The sequence below is a fragment of the Dipodomys ordii genome, unplaced genomic scaffold (genome assembly GCF_000151885.1).
Source record: "Dipodomys ordii isolate 6190 unplaced genomic scaffold, Dord_2.0 Scaffold200, whole genome shotgun sequence".
NCBI lineage: Eukaryota > Metazoa > Chordata > Mammalia > Rodentia > Heteromyidae > Dipodomys > Dipodomys ordii.
Window position 1 is genome coordinate 1,729,675 of NW_012267416.1, and position 14,301 is coordinate 1,743,975.

Genomic DNA, 14,301 nt, shown 5'->3' on the forward strand with positions numbered 1-14,301 from the left:
GAAGGCTGGTGCTCTACTACTTGAGCCACAGCTCTACTCCTGGAGTTTTGGTAGTTCATTGGAGGTAAGAGTCTCACAGACTTTTCTACTTGGGCTGGCTTTGAACTGTGTTCCTCATATCTCACCCTCCTGAGTCACTGGGGTTATAGGTGTAAGCTACCAGTGATTGGCAAGTGTGTCTTTTTTTTTTTTTTTTTTGTCTGTCATGGGGCTTGAGCTCTGGGCTTGAGCGCTGTCCCTGCATTCTTCAGCTCAAGGCGAGTGCTCTACCACTTAAGCCACAGTGCCACTTCCAGTTTTCTAGTGGTTTATTGGAGATAAGAGTCTCACAGACTTTCCTGCCCAGGCTGGCTTTGAACCATGATCCTCAGATCTCCGCCTCCTGAATAACTAGGATTATAGACATGAGCCTGGCTTAGTGTGTCTTCTTTTTATATATACTTCTCCCAAGCAGATTCTGCATCTACCCTTGATGCTGATAGTCAGAACCCTGTCTGTTTTTTAGTCTCCTCTCTAAGACTTCTGATGGAGACCTACCCTGATCATGCAGGTGGGTTTTTAATTTTTGTCCCTTGGAAATCCTTATACAATTTATCCACACAAATTTTACTGTACTGTGTTTCAGTCGTGTGTGTGTGTGTGTGTGTGTGTGTGCGCGCGCGCGCGCGCGTGCGTGCGCGCATGGTATTACTTTTTTATGTGTTTTATATCCATTTGTTGAGGCCATGTGATGTCTTCATTTCTCCCAGAGTTCTTTGGATGTACCTCAATTGTCAATTATAATTTGTGAAATGAATAAAGAAGAGTACCCAGCTATGTCCTCAAAACTCATGAAGAAGGTTCGTGTATCCTGTTGTCCTTTGAAATAACTTTGCAGAGGAAGCTGGGTTTTGTGTGTGCACATGCATGCATATGTGTCATCAGTAATGCACCTAGAACCCAGGGCTTCATAGTTTTTTCACTGGCTTTCTACCACTTAAGCCACACCTCCACTTTCAGCTTTGTGCTTTTGTTCATTAAAGTCTACCTGGTCCTCTTTGAAGTATAACTTATAAGTTCTGACCAATCAGCACAAAGAACAGTTACAGCATTAGGAATAAAGTCTGCGTGTTGTGCCCACCCAGTGTGCTTGCGTAATTGCCTTCCTGTCAGTAGCACCTTTTTCTGGAGAGGTAAACTTTGCCTTCCTTGCCTAGTTCTTTCAAGTTAGTATTCGTATTCCTACACAACACCCCAATATTGCAAGACATTTCCAACAGATGGATCAAGCAGGACTATTATCAGAAAAACAGTTGGTAACTTGCTCTCTGCCACTCTGGCCTTTTCTAGCACCTAGAAAAATAATTTTTATAATAGAATGTGGCTTAATTAGAATAGTTTCCTTTTAGGGTGTTAGCTACCCTTAAAATGATACTGCTTGTGTGAAACAGCCACTTTTACAGAAAAGATTCTAACTCTTATCATCCATCGGTCTAGTTGGTATTTATCTAGAGCCTAACAAGAACCAGATACTGGCCTAGAAATGGACATTTAATAAAGCCAGGACATTGAAGGAAGATGTAGGTCCTGAGACTTCTGCTGATCCAGAAGGGAGGACAGGAAAAGGTATAGGGAGCAGAGAGGTAGGAAAGGCAAGAAAGAAGGCAGGTAGGCAACACATCATTCAGGCAGAAGCAGTGGAGGTGGTTGTGAAAATTGCAGGAATTTGGATTCTTTTTTTTTTGGGGGGGGTCCGGTTGTGGGGCCTGAACTCTGGGCCTGGGCACTGCCCCTCAGCTCTTCAGCTCAAGGCTAGCACTCTACCACTTGAGCCACAGTGCCATTTCCGGCTTTTTTCTTTTTGCTTATGTGGTACTAAGGAATTGAACCCAGGGCCTCATGCATGCAAGGCAAGTGCTGTACCACTGAGCCACTTTGCCAGCTCCAGGAATTTGGATTCTTACATCTCCATTGTCAGTGGAGTATCACATTGCATTTTGAGGACAATCCTCAAAGAACTTATTCTGTGAGGTCATATCTGTCTTCCTCAGTCCCAGTAAGGATCAGAAGACTTTCACAAGTGTGTATTCTCCATGGAACTTGATACACTGGGGGTGTTCTTTAAAGGTAATCCCAGCTGAGTGCTGGTGGCTTATACCAGCAATTGTAGCAATTAAGAACTGAGATTTTGGGACCACAGTTCAAAGCCTTCCTGAGCAGGAAAGTCCAACAGACTTATCTCCAATTAACTACTAAATAACCAGAAGTAGAGCAGAGGTTGTTCTGTGTGTGTATGTGTGTGTGTGTGTGTGTGAGAGAGAGAGACAGAGACAGAGACAGAGAAGGGGGAAGAGAGAAAAGAAAACATTACTACAAAATGCTTAAATAAGGATACAGGTTGACCCATGTAACACACTATGTTGAACACAAACTTTACAACTTCTGGGGTGGGGGAGGAGTGGGGAGGTGGAGATGGAAGGGATGGTAGGGGGAAAACAAAGGAGGAGGTAACAATGCTCGATAGGAAATGTACTCATTACCTTACTCATGTCACTGTAACCCCTCTGTACAGTATCTTTACAATAAAAAAATATACAAAAAAGAAAATGTTATAGAATAATCTATTAATGGTTGAAATTACATAGAGTGATTTAAACCCAAAGCAAAAACCATGCCAGTGCTTCTGTAGGATTAATTGAAAGGAAGGGGAAAAGGACCATCCTCAAAGCTGGAGCCGACTCTGGTCTGTAATACACTCTCAGACCCCGGGGGCAGGCCACGGCCTGCTTAATTTTCTTTTCAGCCTTCCATTGTTTTGAAGCCATTTGTAGACCAGCTCGGCCAGGGGTGCTAGTGCCCTTCTTTGGCTGAGCTTCAGTCATCCGTGCCCAGTCCGCAGGCCAGTGGTGAGCACATCTATTTCAGTGAAGCTGTCTTTTCAAGCAAAGTACCACTTGCCCGGCTTCTCCACTGTCCTTTCCTCTCTCTAAACAGTGCCAGGCACATTAAGTAATAAAGATTAAAATTCCATTTGTGGGTGAAGTGTGTCACTGTTTCCACACCGATCGATCCTTAGTAGAATGTTAAGTAAAAGCACCCAGAAACCACAGACAATTATTTAGGCCAGCAGGTCAAAATCTGCTTCCAATTGATCATTTTATGTGATTCCCACTTTAATTCTGCCAGCCTCATCCACAGATTATTTATCTTGCCAGGTTCCTATCCATCCTTTTTGCCTCCTGGAGCAAAAGGACATTCTGCAAATCAAGGGGAAGCAAAAGCTGGTTGTAAATCGTTCACAAGTGGCTCATGCATGTAATCTTTGCTATTCAGGTGACTGAGATCTGAGAATTGAGGTTCAAAGCCAGCTCAGACAGAAAAGTGTATGAGACTGTTATCTCCAGTTAATCAGCAAAAAGCCAGCAGTAGCTTTATGGTTCCAATGGTAGAGTACTAGCCTTAAGCAAAGAAGCTCAGAGATAGCACCCAGACCCCGAGTTCAAGCCCCAAGATGGTTGTAAAAGAAGGCAACTAGTCACAACTTTCCATAGACAAATCTCCAAGTTGGCCGCAAAGGGAACTTAAAATTACCTCTAGATTAAAAAAGCCACACTTGCTGTTTTACATATTGTCACATTATTATTATTGCTTATCTTGTGAGAAGCATTGCCCTTGCCTTTCTGTTGTTAAAGATCTGGTGGCAGTTCGTTTCCATTCTAGAATGACACTATACTAATGTATTGTTGTTGTTGTTTTCTTTACTTGAAGTAAGTTTCCACAGGGCCATGTGCCATCCTGTTAATAAGGAAACTAAATCCTGTTATCAACAAGAGCCAGTTGTACTGGGTGAGGTGTTAAATAGGTTGTCTCTGCCAGAACCAGTTGTTAATTCAATTCTTATCCTTTCTCCCACTTCCCCAAACAGAGCAATCATCAATACCAATGTATGCCTCGTTTGCATAAACTTTCTCCAAAAACAATCTGTCAGCAGCTCTCCCTTCCTCAGAGGATTTAGCTTTCATTGACCCTGACCTAAGTGCTTTGTGTACATTACCTCATTTTTAATTGACTTCCTGGAATTCCATATGGTTAACTATTAGGGTTCCCCCCACCCCCCGGTGGTGGGGCTTGAACTCTGGGCCTGGGCGCTGTCCCACAGCTCTTCAGCTCAAGGCTAGTGCTCTACCACTTGAGGCACGGTGCCATTTCCATTTTTCTTGTGGTTAATTGGAGATAAGAGTTTCATGGACTTTCCTGCCCAGGCTAGCTTTGAACCTCAATCCTCAGATCTTAGCCTCCTGAGTAGCTAGGATTACAGGTGTGAGACACCAGGGCCCGGCTTAACTATTAGTTTTATTTATGTATCAAAGAAACTACATTCTACCTAACTAGAGAATGAAACCTCAGTTTTTCCAAGTCTAGAACCAGAATGCTCTGAGTTGTTAAACTAGGATACCTGCCTCAATTATCTGTCCATCCATCCATCCATCATCCATCCATCCATCCGTTGGAAATGTCTTTTGTGTATGAACAGCAACTTGAAAGGAACTAGGCAAGGAAGGCAAAATTTACCTCTCTAGAAAAGGGTGCTACTTACAGGAAACCAATTAAGCAAGTGCACTGGACAGGCGCTCCACCTAGACTTTATCCCTTATACTGTTGTTGCCCTTTATGCTAATGAGTCAGAACTTAGAGTCACAATGTATTTGTGTGAATGGCTAAAAGTTTACCCATGCAGTCAACCAAAATGAGCACACCTGAGGAAAGCAGGACCTTAGCAGAAAAACATTTGGTGGCTTTGGCACTCTCCCACTGTGGCCTTGCTTCCAGCATCTTTTAGAAAAACAATTCTTTTTAATAGGATGTGGCTTAATTAGAATAGTTTTCTTTTAAGGTGATAGCCACCCTTAAAATGATAGTGCTTGTGTGAAACAGCCACTTTTACAGGAAAGATTCTAACTTCTATTGTCCAACAGACTAGCTGTCTAGGGCCTAACAAGAACCAGATACTGGCCTAGAAATGGACATTTGATAAAGCCAGGACATTGAAGGAAGATGTGAGGACTGAGACTTCTGCTGATCCACGAGGGAGGACAGGAAGAGGTGTAGGGAGCAGAGAGGTAGGAAAGGCAAGAAAGAAAGCAGGTAAAAAGAAGGCAGGTAGGCAACACATCATTCAGGCAGAAGCAGTGGAGGTTATTGTGAAAATTGCAGGAATTTGGATTCTTACATCTCCACTGTCAGTAGAGTATCACATTGCATTTTGAGAACAATTCTCAAAGAACTTACACCTGTGTACCTCAGTCCCAGTAAGGATCAGAAGACTTTCACAAGTATACACTGGGGGTGTTCTTTAAAGGTAATCCTAAACTGGGGGCTCATGGCTCATGCCTGTAATCCTAGCAACTCAGGAAGCTGAGATCTTAGGATCGCAGTTCAAAGCTAGCCTGAACAGGAAAGTCTGAGAGACTTTTATCTTCAATTAACCCCCAGATAACCAGAAGTAGAGCAGTGGCTCAAAGTGGCTGAGTGTTAGCTTTGAGCATAAGAGCTCAAGGATTGTGCCCAGGTCCTGAACTTAAGCCCCACAATTGACAAAAAAAAAAAAAAAGTAAATCCTTGCTACTCGGTGTTATTTGCAAACCAGCACTATCAGCAGCACCTTGCTGATGATCGCAGTTCAAAGCCAGCCTGGGCAGGAAAGTCCATGAGAGTCGTCTCCAATTAGCCACTGGAAAAGCTAGAAATGAAGATGTGGCTTAAACTATCCTTAAGCAAAAAGCTAAGGGAGAGCAAAAAGCCCTGAGTTAATCTCCAGTACTGGCACACCCTCCCCCCACTATGCAGAATCTCAACCTTATATACACCTGTAATCCCAACTATTAGACTAAAGCAGGAGGATCACAAGTTCAAAGCCAGCTCTGACTCTATAGTAAGTTTGAAACCAGCCATAGCAATACATTGAGACTGTCTGGAAAAAAAAAAAAGAAAAGGAATGAAGGCTAGCTTCCTACCCCAAGCCTATATCATAATCTACATCAACGAGATCTCATGGGATGGTACTGCAGTTTCAAAGTCGAAGAGCATCTTGAGGAACAATCAAGCGTCCTATCCTGGCCTCCTGACATCTTCTAGGTGTTTCATCCAGACACTAATCCTACTTCTGATTTTCTTCTCTATCGTAGGCAGATCTCTGAATTCTCCCATGTCTTTTACTGTTGGCACTCATACTCACCTTTAGAACCTTGGAGAACCAGATAATCTCTGATGTGACCTTCCAAGGCGTCTTACCACCATGCAGTTTCTAATTTTCCCCATCTAGGATCCATTACAGCACCTGTGTGAGCATGTTGCAGTCACGTAGGCTGGTAACACAGATGGGGCTTGAGATCCAAGGGAGGTAATAAGGAATTTTGAGGACTGTGCAAAGATAAACTCTTAGCCCAAGTAAGGGGCCGATCAATGCACAGACTTGATACCTCTTTGGGTTTTTCCAAAGAAACCAAACATCTTGATAGAACCATATCACCTCCTATCTTTTCCAAGCTGGAATAGAAAACCAAATCAAAACAAATAAAAACTTTGAAATGCCACTAGGCTGTTAAGACATCAACCATGGAATCAGAATACTGCTTGAACAGGTCCTGACTTACCCCAAAGGTTGATTTCTTTGACACACAGGGATATCTGTTTGTTTCTTTGTATTTAGATGAGGAAAATTTCAAAGGAAATCCACAGCTTAGGAAGCGGTGACATTGGTGTTCTGATTTAGGTAAGCCAGTCTTGTTCCCCTTGCCCCCTTTCCACAGCAGCACTCCAGGTGGAATTGTGGAATTGCGGCTAACATGGTTGAGACCCCTGTTTTGTTTTTCTTTTGTTTTTTTTTTTTGTTTTTTTTGGGGGGGGGGCCGGGCGTGGGGCCTGAACTCTGGGCCTGGGCGCTGCCCCTCAGCTCTTCAGCTCAAGGCTAGCACTCTACCACTTGAGCCACAGCGCCACTTCCGGCTTTTTTCTTTTTGCTTATGTGGTGCTGAGGGATCGAACCCAGGGCCTCTGGCATGCAAGGCATGCGCTCTACCACTGAGCCACCTTCCCAGCCCCTGTTTTGTTTTTCTTTATCTGATCAAGACATCTAGTTCTCCAACTTTCAGAATTACCTTGTTGCAGTTCAGAGAGGTCTATGGGAGTGAGAGGGTACAGAGGCCTGCTAAAAGGATCTTACAAAATCGGCTAATGCAAGGATCATGCAGAGACTTCAACAGACCTGGGTTGGTTTCTTGTCAGCACTGATCTCTAGCATACAGGTCTTTGTTGTTAATTTATGTAGGAAATAGGACTCTGTTCTTCTTCAGGCTGTGAGTTTTCATTTGGGCCAGGTGATCTAGAAAGATGGTCTCAGGTACCCATATATGGAAGATATGTAATAGCCACTCTTAGCGGTGTTATCTTGGCAACACTCTATGCCTAGGGGAGGAGTCTTTACCTGTAATTTGTGTGTGTTTGTACATGTGTTTGTGTGTGGGTGGTCTTGAACTCAGGGACTGTGCACTATCCTCTAGCTTTTTCATTCAAGGCTAGCACACAGCTCTACTTCTGGCTTTTTAGTAGTTAATTGGAAATGAGCCTTTTATGGACTTTCCTTCCCTGGTTGACTTTGAACTCAATCCTCAAATCTCAGCCTCCTGAGAAGCTAGGATTATAGCATTAGACACTGGGGACCCAGCTACACAGGATTCTTGGCATGGGAAAACAGCAGGCTCATTCTGATGACCCTCCACAAAGGAATGCAGCCTCCTTTAAATTAGGGAAGACATTTCATAATGGGCCCCCCAGGGTGGGCTCGCTTCCTCAGACATTTAATAAATGCCATCTGAGCAAGATCCAACTGCTACTTCTCCTCCCAGAGCTGCTTCTGTTCAGGCCATAAACAGCTCTGCTGTTCTTTCTTTTATCACCAAGTCTGTACCCAGGCTTTCTGCCTTTCCTACTTCCAATTTCTCCTTGCCTGAGCACAGTCCAGTGCCTAAATGTGCACTCAACCCCTAACACCTGTAGCAGCTTCTATAGACCTTTTCTCCTAAAAGGTCGCTTTTCCTCTGTCCAGGCTAGTAACCTAGCCACTAGCTACTTGCAGCTCCAGAACCCTGGAGATGACTCTGCCCTGAGACAAACAAACCTGTAAAATACACAGTGGATTTTGAAACCTTGGTTCCAAAAGATAACAGACCAAAAAAAGGAATATAAAATATCTCCCTAATTTTTTATAGTGATCACCTGTTGAAATGAAAATGTTTTAGATAGACTATCTTAGGTTGAATTAAATAGGTTACTAACCTAACTGTGGCTGTTCCTTTTTGTTTGGTTACTTTTGAGGTAGGGTCCCACTGTGTAGTTTAGTCTAGCCTTGACTCACAATCCTTCTGCTTCATACCTCTACATGCTGGGATTTGAGGCATGTGCTATACCTCCCATTATTTTCTCCTTTCCTTCCCCTTTCCTCCCCTCCCCTCTCTTTTTCATCGCTCTTCTCTTCCCTCCCTTCTCCTCTCCCCTCCCCTTATTTAATGTGGAAAGTAAACCATTTCAGATTGCTTACCTGCCTATCCTTTAATTCTGTTGGGGGACACTAAGCACTTTCTCCCCTGGGGAGAAAATAATGAGCCCATCTCTTATCTTCCTTGCTGGTTGGTGGATTTCTCAAAGGTAGAAGCTGAGTGTCTGTCTTCTTTCTGGACCTCCAGTTAATGTACAGAGGGAAAACCCTGATACTGAGACAGGTAAAGGCATGCTCAAGATGAGCAGTCCTGGCAGCTACCCCACCTAGCTCAAGTCTACAACCTGCTGGCTTGTGTCAAACAGGGAGGACGGGTGGGTGACAGACCTTCCATCCAAACCCAAAGCCCCCTCATGCAGTGTCCTTTCTGGGGCTGTGTCCCTGACCTCATTTCCCCTTTCTTTTTCACACTTTTTATCTTTTTCCCCTCTTAAGGGCTTCCACAGTCGACCAAAGAAGCCACTTTTCCCGGGCGGTGGGCAGACGCTGAAGGACTGGCATGACAAGGAGGCCATCAGGAGGGATGCTCAGCGCGTAGGTACGAGGGCAGGACTGTCCACAGGTGCCCTGGAGGTGTGGGCACTGTGCACACGTGTGTGTGTGTGTGTGTGTGTGTGTGTGTGTGTGTGTGTTAGCAGGGGCGTCTAGCCCTCTTGGTAACTTCTTGCCTGCCACCATCTCTCTCCCTGGTTCCTGGTCCCCCCTCCCCATTACCTCTTGCCACTCTGCTCCCATGCATATCATCAGGCCAGGCCTTTGTCCTGCCATCTTTACTGAGTGATGGCAGGAGTCTCCACCATGTAGAATCCTTACCACTAACAGACAGAGCAATATTAAAAGCTACCTGGGGTGAACAAGAGCCACTTCTGGTTCTGTGTGTACCCCTGGCTCAACCTGTAATAAGAGTTGATTAGCTTTTCAATAAGGGAGGGGGGACTGTAACTCAGAGAGGCACATTTATCATTTATCATCCTGCAGTCACACAGTCAGGACAAGGCCCACCTGAGACTCGATCCCAGGTCTGGAAAGTAGAATTGGTCTTTACATAACACTAATGAATTCAATGAGAGTCAGCTGACGTCTCTCTGGACTAATTATTTTTTAGAACCATTCCTATTAGGCAAGAGAATGTGGAAGGGCTGGGATAAGGTGGTACAAAACTATAGGCAGGTGAGGTACCAGGATGAGATCTGAGGATTGCAATATACAGCCAGACAGGCAGGAAAATCCATGAGACTCTTATTTCTAACCACCAAAAAGCTAAAACTGGAGCTGTGGCTCAAGTAGTAGGTGCACCATTCTTGAGCCAAAAGGTTTAGGGACAGTACCCAGACCTTGAGTTCAAGCTCCAGTGCCATCACAAAAATAGCAACAAAAACTTACATAGAGAAGGGAAAGTGATAGGGAGGATGAGATTGCTTGGCATATATTGTAAATGTGGAAATTTAATAATGCAGTTTCCCTCTGTATAACTAATGTAAGTTAATTTAAAAAAATGCTTTAAAAAGTCTGTATGAGACTCATCTGCGTAAGGCCGGGATAGAGTTAGATCAGCATTTAAGCTACTTACCAGCCATGTACCATCTGATGAGGCCATATTTCACGAGCCTCAGTTTCCCCATCTGTCAGTGGGGCTCATGCTTCTCTCCTGGGCAACCTTGGGATATTGTTATGGTACAAGAAATGAAACTGAGGCTGGGAAGGTAGCTCAACAGTAGAGTGCATGCCTTGCAAGCATGAGGCCCTGGGTTCGAGCCGGAAGTGGCGCTGTAGCTCCAGTAGTAGAGCACTAGCCTTGAGCTGAAGAGCTGAGGGACAGCGCCCAGACCCAGAGTTCAGGCCCCATGACCGGCAAAAAAAAAAAGAAAAGAAAAAGAAATGAAATGGTGGGTAGATGAAGCTTTGCTCTACTGGAAACTTCTGTAGAACCTGAAAGAATTGTTGTTTCATTCATATTGATGTCAGTTAAAGGAATCCTCACTACTGATTTTTTTTCTCTCTAAATTGTGTCATGACAAACCCAGCTTACTACAGGATCTAAGGGAGCTATATAGTAATTTAAATGATGATCAGGAAGTCTAAAGACATGCTATGCATTTTTCTGTAAGCCAGTAATTTGAAATGAAGTATGGTGGGAGGAGTGGATATTGGAGAAGGCACAAGATGCATAAGAAAAAGACATTTTTCAAAGAGCTGGTTTGTCAGACAGTTGTATAGAATTATTAGAATGCTAGGCTAACTGGCCAAACAGCAATGGAGACATTAAGAACAAACCGCTTGGAATGGCATGTGCCTATAATCCACACTCAGGAGGCTGAGGTAGGAAGATAGTGAATTTGATTAAGTTTAACCTACATAGAGAGTTCCAAGCCAACCATGGCGACATAGTGAGACCCTGACTCACTCAAAATAATAATGATGATGATGATGATATAATGTTTGTTGAGTGCTAAGTGCATGCCAGGTATCTTGCATTAAATGACCTTCTAAATCATTGCAGTGAAGGTTCCTATTCTAATTGACATACAAAGGGCAAAATCCTGAGACTGACAAATGTGAAGACATGTTCCAATGTGCCCAGCTCCAGGGCTTGAACTCTGAATCCCCCCTACACCGTCCTTCAGCAGCCTGCTTCTGAGTACACACTGAGGTCTTCTCTTCCTGCTTTTGCTCTGATGCTCCTGGGGGAATCTTTCCCAGGCCCTTGTCATTGTGTCTTTCAGGGCAGCAGTACAAGTGATGGAGAGTAAGGTCTTTCTCATGGCAGGCTGAACTGGAGTAGTCATTGCCATAGCTCGCCTGTCTGTTTGAACCTTCCCAGCCAGCAGAGGCATTCACAGTCATCTGACCTTATTTGTGGATTTATTACAAGTGGTTTTGACCGAGCGTGGTCAAAAATAAAGAAATCAATTAAAAAAAAAATCAGAAACGAAAGTGTTTACCCGGTTTGGTTGAGGGAGAGTAGGTCTTAAAGCCCTCCCTCAAGCCTTTGTTTTTGTCAGTTGTGTTTAAATCCTTGTGTAATCTGCTGTGTTCTTGCCCTTTATTCTGTAAAAATCTCCCACACACAAAAAAAGCAAATGGTAACCCAAAGTGAAGTATAAGTCAGTGTGCTTAATTTAAAGCAGAAAGTTAAAACTTGAGATTTGGGTTGACCCATTGTAGCAATGAGATGTACAAGACACTGTTGAAAACAAACTTTACTACTTGGTGTGGGGGAGGGAGGAGTTGGGGAGGTGGGGAGAGGAAGGGACAGTAGAGGAAAAACAAAGGAGGGGGTAACAATGCTCTATAGGAAATGTACTCATTACCTTACTCATGTAACTCTAGCCCTTCTGTACGGTATCTTTACAATAAAAAATATATTTAATTAAAAAAAAACTTGAGATTTGTTGAAAGGTGGCATGCCAATAGCAGAAACTGGGCAGTGATAGGGGAAAAAGGAATGCATCTGCAAGATGACACTGAACTTTCTGCATCCTGAGCATGCATGATTTTTCCTTAGCATCTGTCCACTTCTCTCAACATCTGTGCATTCTCCAACCTCAACTATGTCCCTGTAGATTCGAAGGCCCTCTTCAAAGTCACCAAGCTTTTGTTGGGATTATCATCCCAACAAAGCAGAATGATTTTAAGCAGCTGTTGTGTTACCACCTGTGTGGATTCTTGGGCCAATTTTGCAGAATTCATGATACAAATCCCAGTCACCACAAGGTTTTTGGAAACCCAGAGACAATTTTTTCTGAAACATCATGGATTCTTTCCCCCATAGAGCAGAAAGTGGAAAGCTAGTGTTTTTTTGTTGGTGGTGGTAGTGGTTAGAGAGCTTGAACCTCAGGGCCTGGGTGTTATCCCTGAGCTCTTTTGCTCAAGGCTAATGCTCTACCCCTTTGAGCCACAGCTTTACTTCCCATTTCCTGGTTAATTGGAGTTAAAAGTCCCAGTCTTCCCTGCCTAGGCTGGCTTTGGACTATGACCCTCAGATCTTAGCCTCCTGAATAGCTAGGATTACAAACATGAACAACCAGCCACCCAACTGCTAGTACTTTTCATCCACTCAAATCTGACTCAAAGCAACACTTTCCATGTTATTTTGGCTTAGGGGCGATAGACAGCTCTTCATATGTTGACTTTAACAAAGTCAAAGCATTTTTTGCAGGGGGGTGGGGGTGGGGGAGGGCTCGGTCGTGGGGCCTGAACTCTGGGCCTGGGCGCTGTCCCTCAGCTCTTCAGCTCAAGGCTAGCACTCTACCACTTGAGCTACAGCGCCACTTCCAGCTTTTTTCTTATGTGGTGCTGAGGAATCGAACCCAAGACCTTGAGCAAGGCAAGTACTCTTACCACTGAGCCACCTTCCCAGCCCAGTCAAAGCATTTTTATATAGCATTTGTGGCGATTTGGATTTACATATAGAGTAGTCATCATAGTCTTTGTATTTCTTTAGAATGATTTATCATTCACACAAAAGCATTTACCTGTGCTAACCTCTCATTTGACTCTTTCAAACACACTGGATTTCAAAAGGTGACACTGTGTACCTCAGAGAGCCAGAGTGATTTTCTGGAGGTCAGTCAGCTCAGAGGTGGACCTGGCCTCCTCTCCAGGTGATCAGACTTGAGGGACAGCTGTTTGGGCTCGAGAGAGATTGGAGGAGGAGGCCTGGGCTTTGACACACACAACTGCTTCTATAATCTGAGTCTTAGTCTACTCATATGTGGAATACAACCTCTCTCATGTCTACCGTACAGGGATTCCATGGAGATTACAGGACAGCAAGATCTGTAAAGTACAAGACAGGACCATGGTTAGTTATATAAATGCTAGTGTCCTTCTCCATCTCTCAGTCCCTCCAGCAAGACCTGGAGCTATGCTGTAATGAAGTATAGGTGTTCCTTTTTGTGGAAAACACAGTCACATTTTCATGTTTCCTTCCCTCTCCATTCACAGTGCCCTTACACATGCCAGGTAACACTGACTTTGCTCTGTGCCTCTAGGAAATGGAGAACAAGGGAGACCTTTTCCCATGACCGATGCTGAGAGAGGGGACCAGGCATACCGAGAAAATGGATTTAACATCTACGTCAGTGACAAGATCTCCCTGAATCGCTCTCTGCCTGATATTCGGCACCCAAAGTGAGTAGAACATCTCCTTTTTTGGTATCTAAAGAGTTTGCCCATGGCTCTGGTTTGAGAATTAATGAATGAAGTGGGTACATGAAGTACTGCTGGAGAGACTCCCTCACCGCCCACCCCATATCACAGAGACGGGTGTGATCAGATTCTCCTAGAATTTGGAGTTGATATAACAAACAGAAGGCGTTTGTTCCAGAAGAGCCCCTCTCCTTCTCTGCATTTCACCTTTTCCTTTGGCCCTCAGAGAAGTTCAGAGCTCAATTTAAAGAACAATTATAGATACCCTTGCAACACTCATGCTCTCTTTTTTCTTTTTTGACACTTCCAGTTTTCTAGTGGTTTATTGGAGATAAGAGTCTCATGGACCTTCCTGCTTGGGCTGGCTTTGAACCACAATCCTCAGATCTCAACCTCCTGAGTAGCTAGGATTGTGCAAGCCACCGGCGCCCAGCTTCATGCTGTTTTTTCTATGCATGATGTCTTTGTTTTTTTTTGTTGTTGTAGGTCGTGGGAGCTCAACTCTGGGCCTGGGCACTGTACCTCAGCTCTTCAGCTCAAGGCTAGCGCTCTACCACTTGAGCCACAGCACCACTTCCAGCTTTTTCTGCTTATGTGGTGCTGAGGAATCAAACCCA

General features: G+C 44.1%; 1 protein-coding gene across 1 annotated transcript in view; it reads left to right on the forward strand.

Annotated features, from left to right (window-relative positions):
• The window catches only part of Galnt10 (polypeptide N-acetylgalactosaminyltransferase 10), a 240,169-nt gene that overhangs the window by 97,091 nt on the left and 128,777 nt on the right, over positions 1 to 14,301 (forward strand). The window contains exons 2-3 of the mRNA XM_013034912.1: positions 8,969 to 9,071; positions 13,528 to 13,666. Of these exons, the coding sequence (XP_012890366.1) occupies positions 8,969 to 9,071; positions 13,528 to 13,666 (242 nt within the window). The remainder of the gene's footprint in view (positions 1 to 8,968; positions 9,072 to 13,527; positions 13,667 to 14,301) is intronic.